This window comes from Callorhinus ursinus, unplaced genomic scaffold, assembly GCF_003265705.2.
Source record: "Callorhinus ursinus isolate GAN/ISIS: 27379988/994484 unplaced genomic scaffold, GSC_fseal_2.0 scaffold10, whole genome shotgun sequence".
Taxonomy (NCBI): domain Eukaryota; kingdom Metazoa; phylum Chordata; class Mammalia; order Carnivora; family Otariidae; genus Callorhinus; species Callorhinus ursinus.
The window spans coordinates 38,838,412-38,859,928 of NW_027397072.1; the positions used below are offsets into that span (position 1 = coordinate 38,838,412).

General features: G+C 38.3%; 1 protein-coding gene across 1 annotated transcript in view; it reads left to right on the forward strand.

The window, feature by feature from the left end:
- The window catches only part of EIF2AK3 (eukaryotic translation initiation factor 2 alpha kinase 3), a 68,164-nt gene that overhangs the window by 25,465 nt on the left and 21,182 nt on the right, over nt 1-21,517 (forward strand). Inside the window, exons 3-10 of the mRNA XM_025868227.2 lie at nt 8,343-8,537; nt 12,085-12,215; nt 13,828-14,062; nt 15,477-15,639; nt 16,626-16,766; nt 17,540-17,662; nt 19,642-19,862; nt 20,207-20,319. Coding sequence (XP_025724012.1) covers nt 8,343-8,537; nt 12,085-12,215; nt 13,828-14,062; nt 15,477-15,639; nt 16,626-16,766; nt 17,540-17,662; nt 19,642-19,862; nt 20,207-20,319 — 1,322 coding nt within the window. The remainder of the gene's footprint in view (nt 1-8,342; nt 8,538-12,084; nt 12,216-13,827; nt 14,063-15,476; nt 15,640-16,625; nt 16,767-17,539; nt 17,663-19,641; nt 19,863-20,206; nt 20,320-21,517) is intronic.

The following is a 21,517-nucleotide window of genomic DNA, read 5'->3' on the forward strand; positions in this document are numbered from 1 at the left end:
TAACACAGGGGTTGGCAAACTTTTTCTGTAAAGGGCTAGACAGTAAATATCTTGGGCTTTGTGGGCCAGATGGTCTATGTAGTTGTGGGGAAAAGCAGTCATAGACAATACATAAATAAGTGGGTGTGACTGTGGCCCTAGAAGGCTTTACGTGTAAAAACAGGCAATGGGTACAGGTCTGCGATTCAACAGTCTCGAAAAAAAAAAAAAAAAAAAAACAGGCAGTGGGTCAGGTTTGGCTTGTAAACTGTAGCTTACTGGCCTTCAATGTAAAAGGACGTATGTAGCGCCACCTATGAAGTAGTCTTAAAAGAAAACCAAACCTGCATCAGATCAAAGCTCCAGGTTTAATCACACACTTTTCAGAAAACACAGGGGATGAAGGAACAAGTTAAATGACATGCAAAAGCCAGACTGTGGGACATTCTATAGGATAAATAATAATCTGGTTTCTCAAGCAAATCAGGGCATGAAAAAGGGGCTCCTATGGGGGAAAAAAGAATCAAATGTAATATGTGGAGTTTGAATTCCTTGTTGGAACAAACCAATTGTATATCTTTGAGACAATCAGGGAAGTTTATTTTATTTTTTTTAAAGATTTTATTTATTTATTTAATTGACAGAGAGAGAGAGAGAGAGAGAGAGAGACAGCATGAGAGGGAACACAAGCAGGGGGAGTGGGAGAGGGAGAAGCAGGCTTCTGGCCGAGCAGGGAGCCTGATGCGGGGCTCCATCCCAGGACCCAGGGATCATGACCTGAGCTGAAGGCAGTCGCTTAACCAACTGAGCCACCCAGGCGCCCCAGGGAGGTTTAAATATTAGATGATTTTAAGGAATTACTCTCAATTTTGTTAGATGATATTAGCATGGTAGTTACTTTTCGGCAACGAATACTGAAGTATTTATAGGTGAAATGGCATGGTGTCTGGGATTTACTTTAAAACATTCTAGTAAAGAAATATATGTCGTGGGTGGATGGAGGACAGATGAAACAATTGGCAAAATTTAATAATTGTTGAAACTGAATGATAGATTCATGGGGTTTTCTTAGTCTCTTTATACATTATATGTTTCAAAATGTTCAGAATAAGTTAAAATAAAGTTGAATGTACCCCAAAAAGTATACGTGTCAATGGTGGGGGTGGGGGTACGTAGAAAAAGAAGGAAGAACCAAATTTAAAAAATGTATCTTATACAGTTAGAAGAATTTTTGTTTTTATTGCTGGTTATATTCATTTTAGTAGTAGCACATCCTTCATTTTCTCAGTTGAAGTTCCTTCTGTCACTTGGCAATAGAATTCTTATTTTCACATTCTAATTTCAAATAGCCCTCCCTGATTACATGTGCCACTGGTATTCATTATGCCATTTAGGTTTCGTTCAGAAATAGAAATTGAATTATTTTACCAGACTGCTTTGTGATTGCATGGATAAAGATCTTGATTGGCTCTTTGGCCCTGAGTTTGCCAACCAATGTGAAAACCTTTTATTTTAAAATTATGAACAGGAAAAAACAAATGGAGGAGAAAAAAACGCATAAAATAACAACAATTTATATTTTTAAAAAAATGATAGAGGAAGCAAGTCACGCAGTCTGAGAGTCGGAGCAGCAAATCAGAACAAACAGCTGCTCACAGAGACGAATCAGTGGAATGTGGAAGTGCATCGCATCACCGTAACCTACATTTTTTCTACCAAGAGATTTGCAGCTGACTCCCTGAGTGACTCATTCCTGTGCTGGGAGGGTGAGGTAATGCTCTGGTGAGGGCTGATGTCATCTCACTACCTGAACTGCATGCATATAGCATTTCTTGTGGTTCTCAAGGAAAAGCACCATCTGCTTTCACATACGCTGCCTGAAAGACTTCACAAAGATTGGTGCAAGGTTAGCAGTCGTGGGGATGACTCATAAGCAGCCAATTAGCGAAGAGCAGCTATTTCAAAGTGAGCTTTTAAAATGAGAATGTAGAAATACAACGTGATGATTAAGTATTGAATCATAATGCTTTTTTGTTGTTTTGGGTTTTGCACTTTTCTCACTGAGTTCATGCTGTTGAAGATTTCATTTTTAAAACAAGGCAGCTTTTCTCAATATAGTCCATCATGTCAAATCTTCTTGGTTGTTTAAACCACATATATGTATGTATGTACGTGTATAATTTTTTTTTTTTTAGTATTTGTGCTGCTGAAGCGAGCACTAAAGCTTATTTTTATTGTAGAAAAGTTTGTTTTCTTTTACATTTGGAGGCAGATAGATTAATCTTAAAGCAGAGATGAATTTTAGTCCATATTAGTTTGACAGTATTTTGTTTTTTAGTTTTGGGGAGTTTTTGCAGCACTTAGGAGTCATTGTGTTTCTTAAGGACCTGTTACTACTTTAGGAGAAAAGAGGTGGTTAATGGAAGAGGAAACAAGTCAAAATAAATGTTGTCTGTTTACTACAGACCTTCTGACCCCTCTTCCTCTTTCTTTTAGTGAGGCACACCTGCTTTCCTTGTTTGTACTTAACTAGTACTACTGTTGATATGACCAGACGGCTGAAATACGTGTTTTTTTAACTCTATCATAATTTGAATTTACAGTTTTAGTGAATAAAATAAAGAATACCTAACATAATATGAAAGGTAGAAAGCAGTAAATACTTGATTTTCTAACTGATATGTAACTCAATATGGGAGATCATATTGGCTACATACTGTTTTCGTAGGGTATGTTTACCAATGACCTAACTCTGTTCTTAATGACAGCTTCAAGTTGGACATTCTACAAAAGATAAAAAGAAAAGTTTTAATTTAAAAAAATAAAATAAGAAAGCAAAGAATAAGATAGTGATGTGAAAACTCTAAGGTAAATAAGAGGCGGTATACTGATGCCATTTGAGAGTTTATTAAAAACCCCCAAATGTTTTTTCAATAAAGAATAATAGTGATCTTTAAATAGCCAGAATTAGAAAAAGTCAATTATCATATGGTTTCACTTATCTGTGGAACATAAGGAACAGCATGGAGGACCACAGGGGAAGGGAGGGGAAAATGAAGGGGGGGACATCGGAGGGGGAGATGAACCATGAGAGACTATGGACTCCGGGAAACAGAGGGTTTTAGAGGGGAGGGGGGTGAGGGGATGGGTTAGCCTGGTGATGGGTATTAAGGAGGGCACGTACTGCATGGAGCACTGGGTGTTAATACACAAACAATGAATCATGGAACACTATATCAAAAACTAATGATGTACTGTGTGGTGACTAACATAACATAATAAACAAATAAATAAATAAATTCCCAGAATTATGACAAACTTTTGTTTTAGTGCTATGGCCTTCTGAGTTTAATTACAGAGCTCCTGTAAGGCCTTTTTCTTTTCTTTTCAACCTCTTACTTGGAAATAATTTCAAACTACAAAAAGTTGCACAAATAGAAATGATACACCCCCCCCAAAAAAAGACCAATCTTTATATACCAAGATTAACCTACCCCAAACCTTGTTTGCTTTATCATTTGAGTTGTCTCTCTTCCTTTTTCTTTCCCCCAACCTCTCCTACACATTTTTTTTTTCCTAAAACACTTGGAGATAAATCAGCTATCCATCCATCATGGCCCTGTACTCCAGATGCTTCAGTGTGTATTCCTAATAGAGATAGTCTCTTACATAATCACTACATAGTTATCAACTTTATAAATTTATATTGATACTTTAATCTGCCATCCATATTGCAGTTTTATCAGTTGATCTCGTACAGGCATACCTCATTTTACCAGGTTTTGCAGATACTGCATTTTTTTAGAAATTGAGGGTTTGTGGCAACCCTGCATCGAGCAAGTCTGTTGGCACCATTTTTCCAACAGCATTTGCTCATTTCACGTCTCTGTGTCACCACTGGTAATTCTCACAATATTTCATACTTTTTCATTGTATTTGTTAAGGTGATCTGTGATCAGTGATTGTGACTAGCTGAAAGTTCAGATGATGGTTAGCATTTTTTTAGCAATAAAATATTTTTTAATTCAGGTATGTACATTATTTTGTAGACAGAATGCTACAAATACAAATAGAATGTAGACAAGTGCTAGTGCACATTTGACAGACTACAAGATAGCACAAACGTAACTTTTACAGGCACTGAGAAACCAAAAATTCATTTGCCTTGTTTTATTGAGGTGGTCTGGAACCAAACCCACAATATCCGCAAAGGATGCCGTGATATCTTTTATAGTGTCCTTTACCTCCAGTACACCCTCTGGTTTAGGGTCAGGTAGTACATTTATTTGTCTTGTTAGACTCTTTTAATCTAGATTTTCCCACAGACTATGTCTTTTATGATATCGACATTCTGAAGAATATGGTCTCTGCCCTTTTATTTAAGAAAATAGAAATTTCTTCATTTCAGGGAACCTGGGTGACTCAGTGGGATAAGTGTCCAACTCTTGCTTTCAGTTCAGGTCGTGATATCAGGGTCGTGAGTTTGAGTCCTGCAACAAGCTCAGTGCTGGGTGTGGAGTCTGCTTAAGATTCTCTCTCTCCCTCTCCCTCTGCCCATTCCCCTCCCCACCCCCCACGTGTGCGCACACATTCCCGTGTGCACCTGCTCTCTCTCAAAAAAAAGAAAAAGAAAAAAGAAGTTACACTGTGCGCTTGTCTAGTGTTTCCTGGTGATTAGATCTAGGTTGTTCATTCTTGGCTTAGAATCCTGCACAGGCGAAGTGCCCTCTCTCAGGGTGTCACATCTGTCCCTCACTGGTGATGTTAATTTTGATCATCTGGTCAAGGTATTATCTAAATTCTCCACTATGTAATTACTGGGTTTTTTTGTTTGTTTCTGTTTTTAGTTTCTTGTAACTAATAAGCAGTCCATGGGTAGACCCTTTAAGACCGTGCAAATACCCTATTCCTTGTCAAAATTTCCACCTTCCTCGATTTAACACCATTGCTGATTTTTGCTTGATACAGTCTTTACTATGATGGTTGCAAAATTTTAATTTTTCCAACCTCACCCCTCCCTTCGTATTTACTAGTAGACACTTGGCATTTTATTGCAATAAGAGCCTTCCCTTCTCCCCCATGTATTATTTATCTATTTATTATCAGTATGGACTCATGAATTATTTTTTCCCCCTTCAGTACTTAATTATTTTGGTACTTAAGTTGTTCCAGATTTGCTCAGTGGTGTACTTCTATCTTTTCTGTGCACATCCTTACTCTCTAGAATAATAAGATGTTAAAGTCTCATCCTGTCCCTCCCCTGCTCCAGCTCTGGAATTAGACATTTCTCTGAGAAGCCTTGATTCCTTCAGTGGGCAGTAGAATTGGAAAACAAAAGCTGGGCACTAGGTTTGGGTGCATTGCTTTTACAGCCACTGTATAAACATTGTAGAAACAGAAATGTAGAAACATTAGTGTATGTGGTAAATATTTCTTACAGGTACAGTAAACAGTTTTTGAGAATGTAATGCTATCTCAGTTTATAGTTACAGCAAAAGGTAAAGTACAGTGTTGAGGAACGGGAAGATCTTTGTCAGCAATCTTATACTGCTAAAATTTTCTTGGACTTCGGGGCGCCTGGGTGGCTCAGTTGGTTAAGCGACTGCCTTCGGCTCAGGTCATGATCCTGGAGTCCCGGGATCGAGTCCCGCATTGGCCTCCCTGCTCAGCAGGGATTCTGCTTCTCCCTCTGACCCTCCCCTGTCTCATGCTCTCTCTCTCTATCTCATTCTCTCTCTCAAATAAATAAAATCTTTAAAAAAAAAAAATTTTTTTCTTGGACTTCAAAGCAAAAGCATAAGTGAGGCCAACTTGAAGGCCAGATGGGATTTCAGTGGGCAGTGTTGGTACTGGAGGATGTTTCAGGGAGAAGAAGTGACATTGACAATGACATCACTGAACAATAATAGTAACGCGTAAGTGGTGATGCCCGATTTCTACCCAAAAGTGGAAGACAAAGAAGAAAAGGTTGTTTGAGGTCACGTTTAGAGGACTTTGAATGTCAGATTTAGGATTTGGGGTCTTTAATAAGAAGATAATCGAGAACTGTTGAAGATTTTTGAATAATGTCATAACAAGCTTAACTCTGACTCAGAGATTAATCTAGAAGATACGTAGAGTTTAGATTGAGGAAATTGCCAGTTTAGAACTATAAAGAGGCTGTTATGATAGTTCAGGCAGGAGATATAGGGATTTGAACTAGAACATGAAAGAAGTGGATGAGAAGAATGGTTTTCTACCAGCCCTTGAGAATTCCAAGGTATGGGGCCAAGCTAGAGGGAAGGGAGGATTGTGTGAGCACTTGTAGTGACTATATGGGCGTTTTCAGGTAAATATCCCTTTAAAGATAGGATTCTACTTGAGGAACAAAGAAGTACATAGAGAAATTTTGCTATAAAAAAAGTTAAGATCGGGCCGCGTGGGTGGCTCAGTCATTAAGCATCTGCCTTTGGTTCAGGTCATGACCCCAAGGTCCTGGGATTGAGCCCCACATCTGGCTCCCTGCTCCATGGGAAGCCAGCTTCTCCCTCTCCCGCTCCCCCTGCTTGTGTTCCCCCTCTCGCTGTGTCTCTCTCTGTCAAATAAATAAATAAAATCTTTAAAAAAAAAAAAAGTTAAGATCATTTGTTTGGACTTTTTTTTTTAAGATTTATTTATTTATTTTGATAGGGGTGGGAAGGGGGCAGAGGGTGAGGGAGAGAATCTCAAGCAGACTCCCTGCTGAGCCCGGAGCCAGAGCCAGACATGGGGCTCAATCTCACAACTCTGAGATCATGACCTGAGCCAAAATCAAGAGTCGGACGTTTGACTGAGCCACCCAGGCACCCCTTTTTTTTGTTGTTTATTAAACTCATACTTCTTTATATTACCTTTTTCCAAAGTTTTGAGCCTGGTCAGGAAAACAGTTGTGTCATTAGCTGAAGTAAGTCGAGATGTATATATTTTTAAATACCAAAAGGTCAATGTCACAAAGCTATGCACTAATAACTCTTCCTCAAGAAACAAGATGTTCGTGGCCAAAAACTTTAGAGTTACCCTGAACTCTTTTCTTTTGCTTATACTATACAGGGAGTCCTCCATGAAATCCTGTTGGCTTTGCCTTCCTGTTATATCCCAAATCTGATTGCCTACAACACTTCCAGTGCTGTAACCTAATTGGAGCCATCATCATCTCTTGCATGGAGAATGCCTCCACCCTTGCCTCTTATATCTTGTTCGTGTTCCTTGTGCTTCCTCCAACGTGAAGGGCATTCTTGCACCTTAAGGTCTTTGCAAAGGCTGTTCCCCAGATATCAGCATGGTTAACTCCCCCAAGTTCAGGTTTTGCTCAGATGTTACTTTCTCAGTAGGGCCTACCCTGAGCTCCCTGTTGGCAGTCCCCTCCCCTCCCATACACACGTTTTCTAGTCCCACTTTATTGTGTTCCTTTTTTCCCTGTGGTAATTTATCACTTCACATATTCTGTGATTATTCATTATGTTGTTTGTCTCCCGACACCAGAGTTTGAACTCCACAGGGCAGTTATTTTGGTTTGGTTTGGTTTGGTTTTGCTCTGCTCTCTGGTCTCTCCCAAGCAGCATACTCATGCCCACACGTAGTAGGCCCTCAATACACATTGATAAAAGAAGGAAGGACAACTTTGAGCCTAAAATCAGTAAACTTTGTTCCCAGGCTTGTGGCGCATAGCAGATTTGAGAAAGTAAGTAAAGGATGGGATACCGCTTGAATCAACCTGTCTTCCATGGATCTGAGCCTGTGACAGTAATTGCCCTGGATAAAATAGGTCTGGGAGATACTGCGTATACTATCCCTTTACTAGAAAATCATATTGCACATTAGCATTTTTTTTTAATAGAGCACGGGGGAGGTTGGGAGGGGAGGGGCAGAAGGAGAGGGAGGGAGAGAATCTTCAGCGGAATCCATGCCCAGAGCAGAGCCTAATGTGAGGCTTCATCTTGTGAGATGACCTGAGATCATGATCATGAGATCATGACCTGAGCTGAAATCAAGAGTCAGACACTTAACCAACTGAGCCACCCACGTGCCCCTGTACATTAGCATAGTAATTGCTATAAGAACTCCTGTAATAACCTCTTCTTGAACTCACTTGATCACAAAACTTTCTTTTGGCAGCTCACTTATCATTATGGGACACCCATAGCAAACAGTGTTTCAGAAAAACCATACTAGAATATTATATGTAGGCCCCAGAAGAGACTGTCAGTTGTTTTAAATTGTTTTTTGGTTGATGAACTACACCATTTCACATCCTGTTCAGAAGGAGGCTGGAGAATGTCAGGCTCAAGACTCCAGCTCTTAGATACTAAAGTGATTATCCCTTTAAAAGTTAGCTTTTGTTTTAGGTATTTGGGAATAAGATGATCATCCCTTCTCTGGATGGAGACCTCTTCCAGTGGGACCGGGACCGTGAGAGCATGGAAACAGTTCCTTTTACAGTTGAATCACTTCTTGAATCTTCTTATAAATTTGGAGATGATGTTGTTTTGGTTGGAGGAAAGTCTCTCACGACATATGGACTCAGTGCATACAGTGGAAAGGTGAGTGAAAATGTTGAATTATTTGGGGAGAAGTCAGAATAAATAGGGATGGAAGAAATAATTTATTAAGTTATACTATTACTGGTTGAGGTTTATTATTATTTGTCCCTCAAGGATATCATTTGTTTTAATAAAAGAATTATGAAGTAGAAAGGGCAAAATATTATTAAGAAAACTAAATGTATCCAAGACAACAGAAGGAACAGCAGAGCCAGGAATAGCAGGAGGAAGAGAATTAATAAATAAGGTCTAGTGTGTGTCAGTTGCATTTTACATACATTATTTTGAAATTGTCACAGTATTCCTAAAGATCACACATTTTTGTTTCCATTCGGACAGATGAGGACTCCTCCAAATATTAATAATAATCCCGATAAGAATACTTGCTACTAATTTATTTATCTAGTTTGATCCTGTAATCCAAGAGGAAAGTTGTACTCATTTTACAGATGAGAAAACTGAGACTCTAAAAAAGTTCAGAAACGTCTGAGGTTAGATTTGACTTAGGTCTGTCTGATGGTAAAGTTATACTATTAAGACCTAGATTTTCTGTAATGTTAGTTTTTAGGATATAACTATAATGGGCTCCTAAGATTGGGTCTTATACTATAAATCTCTTATTAGGAATAATTAATTAAAAACATCCTTTGTAGAAAGGTAAAAATCTTTTATTTTATCCATTCATCTGGTGATGGACATAGTGGCTCTTTCCATAGTTTGGCTATTGTGGACATTGCTGCTATAAACGTTGGGGTGCACATACCCCTTTGGATCACTACATTTGTATCTTTGGGGTAAATACCCAGTAGTGCAATACCCAGTAATTGCTGGGTTGGTATGGTAGCTCTATTTTCAGCTTTTTGAGGAACCTTCATACAGTTTTCCAGAGTGGTTGCACCAGCTGCATTCCCACCAACAGTGTAGGAGGGTTCCCCTTTCTCCACATCCCCGCCAACATCTGTCGTTCCCTGACTTGTTAATTTTAGCCATTTTGACGGGTGTGAGGTGGTATCTCTTTGAGGTTTTGATTTGGATTTCCCTGCCAAGCAATGTCGAGCACTTTTTTGTGTGTCTGTTGGCCATTTGAATGTCTTCTTTGGAAAAATGTTTGTTCATGTCTTCTGCCCATCTCTTGATTGGATTATTTGTTCTTTGGGTGTTGAGTTTGATAAGTTCTTTATAGCCATCAAAAAAGACGAATCTTGTCATTTGCAACTAGAGGGTATTATGCTAAGTGAAATGAGGAAAACATGTATCATATGATCTCACTGATATGAGGAATTCTTTTTTTTTTTTAAGATTTTATTTACTTATTTGACAGAGAGAGAGATAGCGACAGCAGGAACACAAGTGGGGGGAGTGGGAGAGGGAGAAGCAGGCTTCCTGCCGAGCAGGGAGCCCAATGCGGGTCTCAATCCCAGGACCCTGGGACCATGACCTGAGCTGAAGGCAGATGCTTAATGACTGAGCCACCCAGATGCCCCTGATATGAGGAATTCTTTTTTTTTTTAAAGATTTTATTTATTTATTTGACAGAGAGAGACAGAGTGAGAGAGGGAACACAAGCAGAGGGTGTGGGAGAGAGAGAAGCAGGCTTCCCGCTGAGCAGGGAGCCCGATGCGGGGCTTGATCCCAGGACCCTGGGATCATGACCTGAGCCGAAGGCAGACACTTCGTGACTGAGCCCCCCAGGTGCCCCGATATGAGGAATTCTTAATCTCAGGAAACAAACTGAGGGTTGCTGGAGTGGTGGGGGGTGGGAGGGATGGGGTGGCTGGGTGATGGACGTTGGGGAGAGTATGTGCTATGGTGAGCGCTGTGAATTGTGTAAGACTGTTGAATCACAGACCTGTACCTCTAAAACAAATAATACATTATATGTTAAAAAAAAAAAAAAAGAAGATAGTAGGAAGGGAAAAATGAAGGGGGGGAAATCAGAGAGGGAGACAAACCATGAGAGACTATGGACTCTGAGAAACAAACTGAGGTAGAGCTGAGGGGAGGTGGGTGGGGGGATGGGTTAGCCTGGTGATGGGTATTAAAGAGGGCAATAAAATAAAATAAAATTTTTTTTAAAATCTTTTATTTTAATCCCTTAACCTTTATATGTGAATATTTTATATAGAGAGTTAAGAATAAAACAAGGAAGAGTAGAAAAATGATCTTTTGACTCTTGGGTTTTTCAAATGTTAATGATTCCTTATCTGAATGTTAGGCCAATAGCCCCCTCTTGCTCTTGCGGGTGCTTCTCTGCCTTCCCCACCGCCCGCATCCACATTGTACTGAGGAGGCAGGGAGATCCTCCGTTGCCTTCAGTATTCTCATCTGTAAAACAGTGAGATTGAACCCAATCGTCCGGTTCTCTGATTTGATGTGCTGCTACAAAATTCTGGTATTCTAGCAGGTGCGCTACTCTCTGTGAGGATTTTAGTTCAGACCATGCTAAGAGTCCTCCTTTTTCTTTCTAATGAAGATTTGAAGGAGGCACTTTTTTTTTAATTTTATTTTATTATGTTATGTTAGTCACCATACATTACATCATTAGTTTTTGATGTAGTGTTCCATGATTCATTGTTTGGGTATAACACCCAGTGCTCCATTCAGTATGTGCCCTCCTTAATACCCATCACTGGGCTAACCCATCCCCCCAACCCCCTCCCCTCTAGAATCCTCAGTTTGTTTCTCAGAGTCCATAGTCTCTCATGGTTTGTCTCCCCCTCTGATTTCCCCCCCTTCATTTTTCCTTCCTACTATCTTCCTTTTTTTTTTAACATATAATGTATTATTTGTTTCAGAGGTACAGGTCTGTGATTCATCAGTCTTACACAATTCACAGCGCTCACCATGGCACATACCCTCCCCAATGTCTATCACCCAGCCACCCCATCCCTCCCACCCCCCCACCACTCCAGCAACCCTCAGTTTGTTTCCTGAGATTAAGAATTCCTCATATCAGTGAGATCATATGATACATGTCTTTCTCTGGTTGACTTATTTCGCTCAGCATGATACCCTCTAGTGCCATCCATGTTGCTGCAAGTGGCAAGATTTCATTTTTGATGGCTGCATAATATTCCATTGTATATATATACCACATCTTCTTTATCCATTCATCTGTTGATGAACATCTTGGCTCTTTGAAGGAGGCACTTTTAAATACTATAGCTATTAGGAAAAGTTTAAGTCTTTAAAAACCTAATACTTCCATCAAATGGAAACTCTGAGGCTAATTTTTTTTAATTCACCTGGAATTTTATTAATGATATTATTGCTAGGAGATCACAACTGGTTATCTGTTTCTTTTCATGTATTCCATGGAAACCCCCCAAATAAAACTAAAATTTTCTAAATCCTTAAATTCATTCCCTGAACGAAATACTTATTGTTTTCTTTATGGTTCTAAGTAACTCATTTTAGGAGTTGATAGTTTAACCGATGCTTCTTAATACTTAGAAATCTCAATTTTGTATAAATTATATTGATTCTTTTAATGTCTCTGATCTCCTATAACTTGTATTCTTCACAAAATTTCTGTCTGTCTTTTCAGGTGAGGTACATCTGTTCAGCTTTGGGTTGTCGCCAATGGGATAATGATGATATGGAACAAGAAGACATCCTGCTTTTGCAACGCTCCCAGAAAACGGTTAGAGCTGTCGGACCTCGCAGTGGCAATGAGAAGTATGTATTCAGAGAATGCTGCTGTTGATAATTACAAGTTCAGCAAAACCCCAATTTATCAGATTTTTCTTTATGGAGATTTCCTGAACTATTTTCTTGTCCTAAAAACATACAACTCTTTTAAGAGAAACTTAGGCCCTAAATTAAAAATGGTCTCATGATTATCAAAAAAGTCCAAATTGAAAACTCCCACCATAAGCTCTGGAGTTGGTAACCGGGAGAAGGCCCATACAGTGACTATAGCAAACCTCACTGATCAAATTTCTTTGAATGCAGAGCACTCTTAAGACAAAGTTAATGTGCTTTAATTCAACTTGCATCTCTGACTCTGTAGTTCTCTCTAGTAAGTAATTTCACAGTGTGTTTGACAACCCCAATTTTAAAATATGTTTTAATTAGTCTATTTTCTTAAAGTGTTAAAGTATAATTTATTTGGTCGAACGCCTTGTTTCCCTTTTCAAATAAAGAATTATGTAATTTTCACATTTAAATATGTGATTAAAAAGTAAGATGATTAGATGACATGTGCTGATCCTAAATCACATGCTTGATTTTTTTTTAAAACCTTTTTTAAATTTTAACTTGTCTGTAGTAAAAATCATTGGAGATCTCATCTTTATCTTTTAAAAATGAACCAGACTTTCAGATTTTGTCTAATCTGATGCAATATCATTCAGTTTCCTTCCTGTTTTCTCAAACTCAGTTAAGAAAATATTTCTGTGTTCACCGAACTATGAATAGGGCTTTGCATCTGCTGGCAACCTGACCTTCTTTATCCTGATGGGATTTTGTCTCAAGTATTTGGGTGCCTGCTGGGTGTCCAGCCACCAATAGGAACAGATGTCCAACTTAACAGAATTTTGAGTTACCAGAATAGGAAGAGTCTGGGGTCTAAGATCCATGTTCCTTAAGTATATTTTTTTAATAGACATCAGAATTATTAAGCCATTTTATATCTAAGTAACAAGTCATTATACTGTCAATAGCTAAGTGATTTTTCTATATATTGATTATAGAGGAAACATTATTATTGCCACTTTATGGGTGAGGACACTGAAACTCAGGAAAGGTTCAATGACTTGCCAGATCTCAGGAGAGATCTCAGATTGGAACTGAGGTGGTATGACCTTCAGCCTTGGTACGCTGGGTCACATTGCCTTTCAGGGCTATGTTTTCATATAAATATAAAATTGATGCATTCAACTTGCTGTGTACCATTGATTTACTGGGATGTATTAATTTCTCTGCACTTGAATGAAATGTGCCCAGACTTTAATAAAGCAGACTGCTGCTACCCTCATTTTAAGGTAACTTTGATGTGTCTGGAGAAAATCGTTCTGATTTGGAAATGTGAACATTTGTTAATTTTTGAGGGAAAATCTGTCCCATAGCCATTGTTGTTTTACAACGTAGAACCATTGTTTCTAAAGGCCCAGAACAAAGTGATGCCCTCTTGTGGCATAAACCAGCAGAGCACTTCCAGAAAATTATGTTGAGTTCTTTTTCTCATCACAAAATTTTAGTGTTTGCTTCTTGAATCTAGAATGGTTCTTTATTATTTGGTCCCTTTACTTAAGTGTAAATTTCTAAAACAAACCTTTGTAAATTTAAGGTGGAATTTCAGTGTTGGCCACTTTGAACTTCGGTATATTCCAGACATGGAAACTAGAGCCGGATTTATTGAAAGCACCTTAAAGCCCAGTGGGAGCAAAGAAGGTTCTAAAATTATTTCAGATGTGGAAGAACAGGAAGCCACCATGATGGACACAGTGATAAAGGTCTCAGTTGCTGACTGGAAGGTTATGGCGTTTAGCAAGAAGGGAGGACATCTGGAATGGGAATACCAGGTACCTGAAACCACTGAGCATTTATAAATACATTTTTTCCTTTCCTAGTTTGACCAGACTTACTGGGTTGAGGGAAATAACTGTCATTTTGGATTCTCAGCCTGTTCTCTATGTTTTAAGATATGTGTAGCTCCACACCTGCTAGAGTGGCTCTTCTGAAAAAGACCACAGAAAACAAGTGCTGGTGAGGATGTTTGTTATCTTTGTGCCCTGCTGGTGGGGATATGAAGTGGTGCAGCCACTGTGGAAAACAGTATGGAGGTGCTTTCAAAAATTAAAAAGAGAACTACCCTATGATCCAGCCATCCTGTTTCTGGGAAGATAGTCAAAGGAAGTGAAATCAGTATCTCAAGGAGATATCTGCACTGCCATGTTCAGTGCATCATTATTCACAGTAGTCAAGATATAGAAGGAGCCTAAGTGTCCATCAGTAAATGAATGGATAAAGAAAATGGGGTGTGTATATGTACGCAGTGGAATATTATCCAGCCTTAATGAGGGAAATGCTGTCATTTGCTAAAACATGGATGAACCTAGAGGACATTATGCTAAATGAAATAAACCAGGCACAGAAAGAAAAAGTGTATGGTCTTACTTACATGTGGAATTTTAAAAAAGTTGAACTCACAGAACAGAGAGTGGAATGGTTGTTGCTAGGGGCTGGGGGATAGGAGAAATGGAGAAATGTTGGTCAAAGGGTACAAGATTTCAGTTATGCAGGGTGAATAAGTTCTGGAGATGTAATATACAGTGTGGTGACTATAGTTAAGAATACTATATTGTATACTTGAAATTTGATGAGAGTAGATCTCAATGCAGGGCTTGAACTCACAACCCTGAGATCAAGACCTAAGCTGAGATCAAGAGTCAGATGGATGCTTAACCAACTGAGCCACCTAGGTGCCCCAAGGGTAGATCTTTAAAAAAAAAATTTTTTTCTTGTCTGTTGAGGTATAATTGGTAAACAAAAACTATATATATTTGAGGTGTACAACATGATAATTTTTATTTGTAAAACATTGTGAAATGAGGAGGGTAGATCTTTTTTTTTAAGATTTTATTTATTTAGTCGACAGAGAGAGAGAGAGCAAGGGAGCACAAGCAGGGGGAGGGCTCCCACTGAGCAGGGAGCCTGATGCGGGGCTCGATCCCAGCACCCTGGGATCATGACCCGAGCCAAAGGCAGACGCCTAACTGACTGAGCCACCCAGGTGCTTGATTGTGCTAATCATTTCATAATGTATATATGTGTCAAAATATGGCATTGTATACTGTAAATATATACATTTTTATTTGTCAATTATACTTGTAAAGCTGGAAAAATTTTTTTGTGATTTTTAAATGTCATTTTAGGAGTTGATTTACATAAATACTGCTTGAAATTATGTAAAATTTCTTTTCTATTTTTGTTTAGTTTTGTACCCCCATTGCATCTGCTTGGTTGGTTAAGGATGGAAAAGTCATTCCCATCAGTCTTTTTGATGATACAAGTTATGCATCTAACAATGAAGTGTTAGAAGATGAAGAAGACATTGTAGAAGCTGCTCGAGGAGCCACAGAAAACAGCGTTTACCTGGGTGAGTAGATGTCTCGTATCTAGCGATAGGGCATATTGACATTTAAGTTTTATTCCTACGTTGTTCCTTTCTACCTCCGGTATGCCTATAGCAGTTTTAATTCCTCAAAACATTCCCTGGCTTAGATTGCCCTTAAGATTTATACTTTGGTTTCCATTCCTGCTGTTTTTTTCCATTTATCCAATTCTGAAACTTTCAATTACTACGGCATATTCTTTTCCTCTGAGACCCTATTAGAAAGGCTTAGAAATGTTGCCATCATACAGCATTCTGTAAATTATCCTCAGATTCTAAAACTTTCTACATTTGTATTTGCATCTATGTCAATTTGCCCGCCTCTTAAAGTTATGTTTATTTTTTTCTATGTATCTTTACAACTTATCTGAAAAATAGTAACCAAATTCTTGTGTGCTTCTGGGCAATTGGAGGCCTTTACAAAATAAAATTTGCAGACTTTTGAGTCTCATTATTTGCACTAGTGTTGGTGGTCAAATACTCAAAATTCTTTAAGCTCTATCAATGTGCCACCCACCCCTCAATCTCAATGAAATGCAAGAATTTGGAAGAATAACATGTCACACATGTATTATGATAGTATTTAACTGGCGTGTTAGCAGTATCTGTGGAATTACAGGCGTTTTGTTTTCCTTAAAAAGGAAGTTACTTCATCTAAACTGTCAGTTTTATAAGTGTGCAGTGATTTTTTTTCTTTGAACTTTCCTACTGGAAGTGTTCCAGTAATTACTGACAATTATTGTTCAGTGAGAAACAGCATAACTCATGTATAACTTTCCTTTCCATTTCTTGTGAAATAACCTTTAGGTTGCATTCAAGCACTTCAGGCTTGATTCTTCTTTGGAAAGAGTTACATAGCACGTGAAGAAATAACAAATTAATCTAATTGTATTAAATCAAAATGAACCTTTTTGAAAAAAATCATTGGTACTTGATTCTAAACCTAATTGACAGTGTCCTCCTTGACTCAGGAATGTACAGAGGTCAGCTATATCTGCAGTCATCAGTCAGAATTTCAGAAAAGTTTCCTACAAGTCCCAAGGCCTTGGAATCTGTCAATAATGAGTATGCAATTATGCCTTTGCCAACAATCAAATGGAAACCCTTAATTCGTAAGTGAATCATGAACTTTTGTAATATTATTGAGGTGTAATATTATTGAGGAAAAATATAATTATCTTTTACAGCATGATTTCATTGAAACAGCAGCTGCTCCTAAAGAAATCAGTGTTAATAAAATATTTCTCTAGACAGCATAGATACACTCTTTACCATTCACTGACTGTACCTAAGTATCATTTAACTCTTAACATATTAAGAATATTTATGAAACAGGGGCACCTGTGTGGCTCAGTTGATTGAAAGGCCAACTCTTGATTTCGGCTTGGGTCATGATCTCAGGGTCGTGGGATCAAGCCCCACGTTGGGCTCTTTGCTGGACATGGAGCCTGCCTGAGATTCTCTCTCTCCCTCTCCCTCTGCCCATCCCCCTGTGCTTGCTCATGTGCTCTCTCTCTCTCTCTCTCCCTTTATTATTCTCTAATAAAAAACATTTCTTAAGAATATTTATGAAACATCTGGTTATTACATCATATTCTTTGAGACATTTAAATGAGTTGAATTCAAATAGTAGGCCACCTACTTCCTTCAGTTATCTTTCCATGGCTTGTATGTGTTTTTTATCACATATGTCACATCCTATTTTAATTACTTGTTTAAACGACTCATCTTCTTTACAAGACTGCTTTTCAAGGGGGAAGAACCGTAAGCCATTTACTTAACATATTTAAACAGAACTGTGGTTGAATATCTATTTTTTGAATTAATGAGGTACATGCATTGTCACTGAAGTCTCAACAGTTAAGATTTTACCATTTGCTTTTAGATTCTCCTTCCAGAACTCCTGTCTTGGTAGGGTCTGATGAATTTGACAAATGTCTTAGTAACGATAAATTTTCTCATGAAGAGTACAGTAATGGCGCCCTTTCCATCTTGCAATACCCATATGGTAAGTGTGATGAAGCTTGTATTGAAAATGCTGTTTTATTTTTCCTTTTAGTTTATTTATTAATTTGAAATTAATTAGTAGAATTCAAATGAAAGGTAGTTTTTGGAAGGTAGAAAATATCTTCGGAGGAATAGTATGAATGGTGGCCAAAGGTGCAAGTTCCAAAGTTAGATTGCCAGAGTTCAAATCTCAGTTTTGCCACATACTAGGTTGGGCACACCTAATTTCACTGCATCTTGGTTCCTTCATCTGTAAAGCAAGGATAGTAATCCTGATATTTATTTATTGGGTTGTTATGAGGTCTAAATGAGATAATGCACATATAGTGTTAACTAGCACTGTGTCTGGCAAATAGTAAGTGTTCAGTAAGCATTAATTCTTGTAATTAGCTTTCATTTAGTTATCAGCCTATTTAATATAATCTGTATAATATCAGCCTGTATAATGAAGAAAATAGGTTATGAAAATGCTATAGAATGAGGGGATTTTAATTTTGTCCTCCAACAAGGGAAATTAGTGCAAAAGTCAAGAGTAGGTAAAATTTGACAGGAAATACATTCCTGGGTATGTATGTATTTATTTATTTATTTTTAAAGATTTTATTTATTTACTTGAGAGAGAGAGAGCACATGAGAGAGGGGAGGGTCAGAGGGAGAAACAGACTCCCCGCCGAGCAGGGAGCCCGATGCGGGACTCGATCCCGGGACTCTAGGATCATGACTTGAGCTGAAGGCAGTCGCCTAACCAACTGAGCCACCCAGGCGCCCCATTCCTGGGTATTTAAAGTTAGGATGTATTCAGATATGAAAGGACTTTGAATAGTTAGATATAAAAAAAATTGTCAAATCTGCATTAGACAAAAACAGACTCCTCACCATTCACCCTAGATGCTAGCACTGGGAAGTTATTGTAAAATTTAAATTGAAAAAAACAGAGGGCTCTGACCTAGAAGCAACAGTCTTTATCTGATTCCAATCAAAATACAAGGTAAGAGAGAATTGTATAGTCGGTCCACATGGTACAAAATAGAAGCCAAACAGGCAGGCTGCTTTCAGGACAACCTCATTTTGACAGCTTGAAATGAACCAAGGAGACTGTTGGAGATGTTTTCTTCTGAGTTTGCCAAGAATAATTTATGGTAAAATTTGTATTTTATTTATGCCAAATGAGAGTAAAGCTTAAAAACCTTGAAGGAAGATTGAGTACTGTCTAATTCTTTCTTGCATTTAAAGAATTGGATTATTAAAGAGGTAATAAGGGGTGCCTGGGTGGCTTAGTCATTAAGCGTCTGCCTTCGGCTCAGGTCATGATCCCAGGGTCCTGGGATCGAGCCCCACATCGGGCTCCCTGCTCCACGGGAAGCCTGCTTCTCCCTCTCCCACTCTGGCTGCTTGTGTTCCTGCTCTCGCTGTGTCTCTTTCTGTCAAATAAATAAATAAAATCTTTAAAAAAAATAAAGAGGTAATAAATAGGGTGGCCCTATTTATTACCTTAAAACCTTAAAAAAACCTTAAGGTTTTTTTCTAGTCTTATTATTCAGTAAAAAGAAAATCTGTGATGCTTATGGAATAAAGGAAAATATGTTTGTGTAGGAAAAAAGAAAAAAATAGGATAATGAGGCTATTGAAAAGTGTTAAAGAAGGGGCGCCTGGGTGGCTCAGTCCTTATGCGTCTGCATTCGGCTCAGGTCATGACCCCAGGATCCTGGGATCGAGCCCCGCGGGCTCCCTGCTCTGCAGGAGGCCTGCTTCTCCCTCTCCCACTCCCCCTGCTTGTGTTCCCTCTCTCGCTATGTCTCTCTCTGTCAAATAAATAAATAAAATCTTAAAAAAAAAAAAAAGAAAAGTGTTAGAGATGAAACTTTAATAAAAGGAATTAGTAATAGAAGTGATAGGAAAATAGATAATTTTTAACAATTAAAAGTGGACCTGTATTGGTTTATCTTTAAAAAAAAAATCTTTTAATGTCTGTTTTTGAAGATAATGGTTATTATCTACCTTACTACAAGAGGGAGAGGAGCAAACGGAGCACACAGATCTCAGTCCGATTTCTCGAGAACCCAAGTTACAACAAGAACATTCGCAAAAAGGATCCTGTTCTCCTCTTACACTGGTGGAAAGAAATAGTTGGAACTATTCTGTTTTGTATCATAGCAACAACTTTTATTGTGCGTAGACTTTTCCATCCCCATCCTCACAGAGTAAGACATTTTTTAGAATTTAATGTATTTCAGAGTGTTGGGAGAAAGTGTGTATGTGGTGGGGGCTGAGGGGACATTTACTTAAGTTTCACCATGAAGTCATTGTCGCCCATCCTCTCGTCTCTCCTGACTTACCAGCCCTTCACTCCTCAACTTGTTCCCATCTGGCCTTCACCCATCCCATCTCACTTCCCATGGACAAGGGAAATGCTGTATTCTGTGTTCTTAGAATACTTTTCTTTTTATCCATATTACTTACTTTTTAAATGTTATTTTATAGCTTAAGATTGTTAGCTAACTTCAATTCAGCTTTGACAGTGATTTTTTTTCCCCCACCTTATCAGCAAAGGAAGGAATCTGAAACTCAGTGTCAAACTGAAAGTAAATATGACTCTGTCAGTGGAGAAGCTAAGGACAGTAGCTGGAATGACATTAAAAATTCTGGATATGTATCACGGTAAGAGTCTTTTCATATATAAAGTATATATGTGTGTGCTGCAGCTTCTGGTGGCAACTGTTTGAATCAAGGAAGAAATGACCTCTAAACTAAGATCTTGTTTAACTTTTTCTTTAATGTGTCAATATCCAGGGAAATAAAATATAGACTTAACCCTCAAGTAACTTAAATTTATTCAAAGTGGTATGTGCCCTAAGAAGGATAAAAATAGTGTTACAGAAGTTCAAAATTAAGTTCTTATTCAGGGGCGCCTGGGTGGCTCAGTCAATCCCAGGGTCCTGGGATCGAGTCCGCATCGGGCTTCCTGCTCAGCAGGAAGCCTGCTTCTCCCTCTTCCACTTCCTTTACCTGTGTTCCCTCTCTCCCTGTGTCTCTCTCTGTCAAAAAAATAAATAAAATCTTTAAAAAAAAAGTTCTTATTCAGACAACTTTGTTATCGAGGGTCTGCTGTGTACTGGGCTTGGCATTACCAGTACCGAATTATTATTGTGTTGTTAGAGTATGACATTAATCTCTATATGTTAACTTAATCTTCAATTATTTATTTCATCTTTATTCTGTCTGGAACAAGAAGTAGAAAAATGAGGGGAAATATACCAGTAGGTAATTTTAAAAGTAGAAGAGGGAAGTGAGTCACCTAAAAAGTAGGCAATTCAAATAATTTGAAGGTAAAATAAAAGTAGAGAATCTGTTAACATCTGTCAGGCATACAGGTTTTTATGCTCTGTGGTACAGGAAGTGGTGCTGTGGTTCATTTTTCATATTACATGATTTATTGCTACATTTTCCATTTGTTTTGATATCATAGTTAACACTTGTTGATATGGGAACAAGGAAGAGATACAGAACCTTACTGCTTAATATCTAGGGTAATGGTTTTATGACAGAAAAGATTGAAAATTACTGCAAAAATATGTGATATATGGATAATGTGTAGACCTAATTTATCTAAGCTGCATTCATACTGTATTATCACAGATTGAGAATTGACTGTAATCAGTTTGTTTTAGCTACAAGTTTCCCAAAGCAGAATTTACTAGGTGACTAAGAAATGGCAAAGGCTTTAGTACCCTTCTGATAAAGATGCTGACTAATATGGGAGCTAGCAGAGAGAGGGAGAGAACTAGAGACCTGACAAATCTCAGGAGGTAATCCACCACCGAAGCCATTCATGGTTCATTCAACATTTACTCTGAAC